Here is a 7,500-nt window from a genome sequence, read left to right as displayed (position 1 = left end):
CTCTCTCTCTCTCTCTCTCTCTCTCTCTCTCTCTCTCTCTCTCTCTCTCTCTCTCTCTCTCTCTCTCTCTCTCTCTCCTCTCTCTCTCTCTCTCTCTCTCTCTCTCTCTCTCTCTCTCTCTCTCTCTCTCTCTCTCTCTCTCTCTCTCTCTCTCTCTCTCTCTCTCTCTCTCTCTCTCTCTCTCTCGTGTTGCCTAGACTTATGTTGATGGATTTGCCTTTCACTGTTCCTCTGTTCCTTTGTTTTTTTTATTTTTCTCTAGGAGAGAGAAAGAGAAGCAAACTCAGAGAGAGAAAAAAAGTTTAGATGCATCAATAGATATATAAAGATATAATAGAAAATAAGGAAAAAATGAATGAATGAATAAACAAATAGAAATAAATAACCTAGTACACTAACAAACTACCCCCCCCCCAAAAAAAAAGGATAAACGATGAAAAAAATTATAGAGAGAAAAGGAAAAAAACTATACATAGATATGTAACTCAATAAAGAGGTAAAATAGATACATAAAGGAATAGATAAACAGAGAGGTGCATGAATAATCAAATAAATGCATGGATAGAGAAAATAACAAATAGATAAACAAATACATAGATATTCCAAAGGTAATATATAAAAACAACAACAAATAGATAGATAAATGAATGAATAAATAGTTGACTAAATAGATAAACAATAAAATGAATATAATAAAATAGAAATAAATATAATAGATAAACAATAAGATAAAAGAGATAAAAAAAAACTCATAACACAAAACAGACAAACAAACTTAAAACTCAATATACAAACAAACCCAAAACAACACCAAAGACGAGGACCCAGTCACCCACCCTGTGCGTACGGGGCCAGCAGGTCCGTGACCACGTCCCCCGGGGCAATCTGCAGCGCCGAGATCCTGACGGAGAAGCGTGCCCCTGTGTTGGCCCTGTGGTCTTCGAGGGCCTTGTAGAGCCACCACACCGCAGAAGGCATCACTCCGAGGCTATGCGAGGTTTCTCCGCCGCCCAGCATCGTGTAGCTCTGGCCTGGGGGTGGGAAGAGGGTTCGTGTTAGTTGGGGTGTTGGGTGTGGGGGTGTGTGGGGGGAGGGGGGTGAGCCATGGTGGGGAAAAGGGGTGGTGGGTGAGCCATGGAAGGGGTGTTAGGGGGTTAAGGGGGAAATGAGGGGGTAGGGGTGGGGGGGGAGGTGATTGTGTGATGTTTGAGGGGGAAAGGGGTGTGGGGTGGGTTTAGGCACGGGGGTGGGGAGGCAGAGATAAGGGGGATGGGGGTAGGGGGTAGGGAATGATGGTGTGATGTTTGTGGTATTTGGTGTTTGGGATTATGAGTTTATTCTGAGATATATTTTATATTGTGACTTATTTTGTGATTGCGATGTAGAATTTATTTTGTAATTATAATGACTTTTTATATCAAAATGATGAGTTTATTTTGTGACAGTAATGACTGCAATTATGATAATGAATTTATTTTGTAAGTGTGATGATGAACTTATTTTGTAAGTGTGATGAACTTATTTTGTAATTATGATGACGCATTTATTTTTTAATCATGTTGAAGAATGATATATTTGGTAATTTTGCAATTATGAAGAAAAAATAGATATTCTGTTATTTTGTAGTTATGACAAATTAAATATTTTGCAATTCTGTACTGATGATGAATTAAATATTTTTGTAATTTCATAATTTCATAACGGATTATGTATTTGTAATTAAGATGATGGGGTGGAATGTCTGTTTGTTGGGAAGTGTAGGTATGTTTACGATTGTAAAGCGGTTAAAAGTAATTTAGTGTTTCTAAAGGTTTTCTTACATATACAAAAGTGAGGGTTTATCTAATACACATGTCTATTTGCACATACCGCTCATAGATGAGTATGAAGATATAAGATAGATAGATATATGAAATATATGAAGTATAGTAGATATATATAAGACAGATAGGTAGATATGAGATAGATAGATATAATATATCTATGTATATACAAGATATATAGATAGATATAAAATAGATATATAGATAGATATAAAATAGAGAGATGAATAAACAGACATAGATAGATGAATAGAGAGATAGAAGGGTAGGCAGACAGACAGACAGATAGATCGGCAGACAGCCAGACAGATAGATAGTCATTCATACAAACAAGCATACAGACGAAGAAACAAGAAAAAAATAGACAAACAAACAATAAGACCACCAGACAGACACACAAACAAACACACAAACAAAGAATAAAGGGAGAGACACAGACACAGCAACAGACACTAAGCGCAGCCAGACACAAGCAAAGCCATCGATGTCCAGGCAGGTTGGATAGACACACTGTGACTGGGACGAAGACTTGGCTATTAAGACCCAGACACTCTATTAAGGAGAAATCTTGGAATTTCCTCTTGACACATCTGTTCTTGGAGACTTCGTTGTTAGGGATAAGGAGGTGTCTATCAGCGGAGGAGAGAGAGGGAGGGAGAGGAAGGAAGTTGGAGAGAGAGGGGTAGGGAGGAAGTTGGAGAGAAAGGGAAAGAGAAAGGGGGGAGAGAGAGAGAGAGAGGGATAGGAAGGAAGTTGGAAAGAGAGGGATAGAAAGGAAGTTGAAGAGACTGGGAATGAGAAAGGGGAGGAGAGAGAGAGAGGGATAGGGAGGAAGTTGAAGAGAGAGGGATAGGGAGGAAGTTGGAGAGAGAGGGATAGGAAGGAAGTTGTAGAGACAGGGAGTGAGAAAGGGGAGGAGAGAGAGAGAGGGATGGAAAGGAAGTTGGAGAGAGAGGGGTAGGGAGGAAGTTGGAGAGAAAGGGAAAGAGAAAGGGGCGGGGAGAGAGAGAGAGAGAGATAGGAAGGAAGTTGAAGAGAGAGGGAGAGAGAGAGGGATAGGGAGGAAGTTAGAGAGACAGGGAATGAGAAAGGGGAGGAGAGAGAGAGAGAGAGGGATGGGAAGGAAGTTGGAGAGACAGGGAAAGAGAAAGGGGGGGGGAGAGAGGGGGATAGGGAGGAAGTTGGAGAGAGAGGAAAGAGAAGGGAGAGAGAGAGAGGGGGGGATAGGAAGGAAGTTGAAGAGAAAGTTGGAAAGAGAGGAAAAAGAGAAAGGGGGGGTAGGAAGGAAGTTGGAGAGACGGAGTGAGAAAGGGAAGGAGAGAGAGAAACAGGAAGGGAGTTGGAGAGACAGGGAATGAGAAAGGGGAGGAAAGAAATAGAGATAGGAAGGAAGTTGGAGAGACAGGGAGAGAGAAAAGGGAGGAGAAAGAGAGAGGAGGAATGAGAGAAAGGGAGAAGAGGAGGGAGGAAGAGAGAGATGATGTGATGGTTCTGAAGCTAATTCTATAATTTTCTAGTGCTCTCTCTCTCTCTCTCTCTCTCTCTCTCTCTCTCTCTCTCTCTCTCTCTCTCTCTCTCTCTCTCTCTCTCTCTCTCTCTCTCTCTCTCTCTCTCCCTCTCTCTCTCTCTCTCTCTCTCTCTCTCTCTCTCTCTCTTTCCCCGTCTATGCGTGTGTGTTTGTCTGTGGGCGCGCGTGTGTGTATGTATATCTATCTATTTACCTGTCTATTTTAAAACAGTTATGACACTTTCCTATAAACTTTTAATTAAGACTCTGAATAACTTTCCTCCAAATTTCTGTCTGAAGAATCTCTCCCATAAAAAACATAACATGAATTCAAGCTCGCTTAAAGAAAGAAAAAGAGAGAGAAATAGAAAGAATAAATGAAAGTCAGCAAAAAAGAAAGAATAAATGAAAGTAATAAAAAAAGAACGAATAAATGAAAGTAATAAAAAAAGAAAGAATAAATGAAAGTAAGCAAAAAAGAAAGACAGAATGAAACAAAATGATATGGAAAAGAAGAATAAGAAAAAAACAAAGATCGAATGAATGAAGTTAAGAAAAAAGGAAGAAAGAAAAAGGAAGTTAACAAGATGAGATAAAAAAAATAGAAAAAAAGTTGGAAAGAATAAAGTTACGAAAGAGAAAAAGAAAGAAACTAACAAAATTAGATGGAAAAGAAAAAATAAGAAAAAACAGAGGTAGAAAGAATGAAGTTACGAAAGAGAGAAAGAAAGAAAGAAAAAGAAAACTAACAAAATGAAATGGAAAAGGAAAGAAAAGAAACAAAGATAGAAAAAAATAATGTCAAGAGAAAAAGAAAGAAAGAGAGAAGAAGAAAATTATGAAAATCATCTTACACTTCTCATGTTTGCAATATTCCCACGCTGTCAAGGACCCTGAATTCTAACAAGTGCAAGGGTAATTATGTGTCTGTCTGTCATGCGTGTTGAAGGAGGACAGGGGGGTGGTGTGGGGTGGGATGGGGGGGGAGGGGTACTTCTCGTATCGGTGTTTTTCCTTGATTTGTTTTTTATCCATTTATTATTGTTTTTATTTGTTTATTGATTGATTGATTTATCTGTCTGATCCCTTATGTATCAATTGATATAAGTATATTGTCGTTTGAATTACCTTGTTTTTTTCTTTTAGATCTTAATTGCTCAAATGTCTTTACTATACACACATACACGCACACACACACACACACACACACACACACACACACACACACACACACACACACACACACACACACAGAGAGAGAGAGAGAGAGAGAGAGAGAGAGAGAGAGAGAGAGAGAGAGAGAGAGAGAGAGAGAGAGAGAGAGAGAGAGAGAGAGAGAGAGAGAGAGAGAGAGAGAGAGAGAGGGAGAGAGACAGAGAAGAAGTAGAGAGAGAGAGAGACAGAGATAGAGAGAGAGAGAGAGAGAGAGAGAGAGAGAGAGAGAGAGAGAGAGAGAGAGAGAGAGAGAGAGAGAGAGAGAGAGAGAGAGAGAGAGAGAGACAGAGAGAGAGAGAGAGAGAGAGAGAGAGAGAGAGAGAGAGAGAGAGAGAGAGAGAGAGAGAAAGAGAGAATGAAAGAGAGAGAGAGAAAAAGAAGATGAAGATGAAGGGTAAGGAGAACAGAGGAGGGGAGACAAATGAGGAAGGAAGATTGAAGGGGGAAGTGGCGTGAGGGACAGAGGTGGAGGGGGGTGGGGGTCACTGAATGACACCCTAGAAACTTAGCTTGAAAAAGTTACGAGGGACATGAGGACCCTGAGTGTGCAAAGTTATCCCTCAGGGTCGGTGCTCCCCCCGCCCCCCCTCTTCCCCCCTCCTCCTTCTCCTCTTATCCTTCCCGTCCCGCCTCCCACCCTTGATGTATTTACTCCTCCTTCTTCCTCATTGTCTTTGCTTCCTAATTCCTATTTATTTCCCCCATTCCCTTCCTCCTCTCGCTTTATTTTTAGTTTTCTTCCTCATCCGCCCTCCCCCTTCCCTCCTCCATTCGCTATATTCTTAATCTTCTTCCTCCTACCCCCTTTGACCCCCCCAAGTCTTCCATCTTTCCTTCTTCCTTCCATCCCCAAACCCCTCCCCACCCACTACTCCCTTTACCCCCTCTCCCCTACTCCTTCTCCCCCCTCCTTAATTGCTTCTTCCCTCCTTCCCCCTCCCCCCTCCCCTACCCGGCCTCTATAAATCCCTCCCCACGCCCAGCTTGTCCTCTTGAAATCCTCTTAAATCCCTTGGCCACGGACCCTCCCCTCCTCCCCCCCCCCCCTCAAAAGGACCCCAAAGGACCCCAGCAGGATACCACGTAGGAGTTCCTTCTCGTACTCCTAAGGAAGCGCAGTGACTAAAAGGATGAAGGATGATTGGCATGCGCTGAGACAGGGAAGCGGGAGGGAAGGGGGAGGGGTGGAGGAGTGGAAGGAGAAGGAAGAAGGAGAGGAGAGAAGAGAATAGGTGGGATAGGAAGAAAAGAAGCGGGAGGAAGAAGGTGAGGAGGAAGAGAAATGAGTAGGTAGGAAAAAGAAGAAAGGAAGGAGACCAGGGAATAGAGGGATAGAAAGAAAACGGAGAGGGAGGAAGAGGACGAAGAAAGAGGAAGCGGAATAGGGGGAAAGGAAGAAGATGAATATGGAATACGAGAAAAAGAAGAGGAAAATGGAAGAGGTCGAAGAGAAAAGGAGGGAGGATGGGGGTAAAGGAGGAGGAAGAGGAAAAGAGATAATCAGAGAAAAAAAAGAGAAGGTGGAAGAGGATAAAAAATATGAAAAAAGAGAAGAATTATTAGATCGTCAGAGAGCAAAGTTAAAATGAAGGAAGGGAAGAAAGGAGATGGAAGACAGGAAGAAAGATATGAAAGAGATAGAAAAAAAGAAGAGGTTAATAAGAAAGAGGAGGTGAAAGGAAAAGAAAAGAGTGAGAATGAGACAGAAGTTGAAGAAGGAGAAAGTAGAGAGAAGAGAGGGAAATGGAAGGAGAAGAAGAAGACTAGTCGTTGAGGATGAAAGAAAATGTATAAAGAAAAAAAGGAGGAAATGGCTTCCATGTGGAAGAATATGTTGATGGAAGGCAAGAGTTTGGCCGGAAGAAGAAAGAGGGTGGGGGGTGGGGGTGGAGGGCGGGGGGAGGTGGTGAGCAACATTTATGAAGGGAAGAAAACTGGAAAATGCACTAGGGTTTACACATAAACTCGAAAATAAAACATGTTTACATATATACACACAAATACACACACACACACACACAAACACACATGCACACTCACACAAACACACACACACTCACTAACACACACACGCACATATACACTCACACAAACACACACGCACTCACAAACACACACACACACACATATAACTCACACAAACACACACATATATACACTCACACACACACACACACACACATATACACTCACACACTCACAAACACACATACACACTAACACGCATACACCCTCACTCAAACACACACACACCTCCCGCATACGAACACATCTTCACACAAACGTACACGTATTTCTCTTCCCACTTACACGATCGGAACCCACACACGCTTACCCTCCCTTTCATACACTCTTACCTATTCCCCTTAAAGCCAGTAACCTACACACACACACCAACACCCTCCCCCACTCGGAATATCCACACGGCCACACACATACACCCACACACCCTCTCCCTCCCCCACACACTCACACCCACACACCCACTCCCTCCAACACACCCTATACACTCCCTCTCCCAAACACCCAGATCCACACACACCCACCCCCACTCCCCCACAAACATCCTCACCCATCCACTCCCTCCCCCACACACCCAGATCCACACACACACCCACTCCTCCCCATACACACACATCCACACACACTCACTCCTCTTCCACACACTCACACACCCACTTCCACACACCCACACCTTCCCCTACAGATACACTCATACACCACTCCCTCCCCCACACACATCCACACAAACCCACTCCCTTCCCCCCACTCCCCCCTCTCCCCACACACATCCACACAAACCCACTCCCTCCCCCCACTCCTCCCCTGTCCCCACACACATCCACACAAACCACTCCCTCCCCCCCACTCCCTCCCCCACACACCCACACACATCCACACAAACCCACTCCCCCTCCCCGCCCCCTCCCTCCCCCACACATATCCACACCCACC

The 7,500-nt window shown here is 43.4% G+C and overlaps 1 protein-coding gene across 2 annotated transcripts in view; it reads right to left on the bottom strand.

Moving 5' to 3' along the window:
- LOC113809698 (kinesin-like protein KIF26B) overlaps window positions 1-7,500 on the bottom strand; it is a 92,556-nt gene that overhangs the window by 79,713 nt on the left and 5,343 nt on the right. For both annotated transcript variants that reach the window (XM_070133164.1, XM_070133165.1), the window contains exon 3: window positions 837-1,031. In XM_070133164.1, the coding sequence (XP_069989265.1) occupies window positions 837-1,031 (195 nt within the window). The remainder of the gene's footprint in view (window positions 1-836; window positions 1,032-7,500) is intronic.

Source organism: Penaeus vannamei, chromosome 18 (assembly GCF_042767895.1).
Source record: "Penaeus vannamei isolate JL-2024 chromosome 18, ASM4276789v1, whole genome shotgun sequence".
In the NCBI taxonomy this organism is placed as follows: Eukaryota; Metazoa; Arthropoda; class Malacostraca; order Decapoda; family Penaeidae; genus Penaeus; species Penaeus vannamei.
This window is presented reverse-complemented; position numbering and strand designations above follow the sequence as displayed.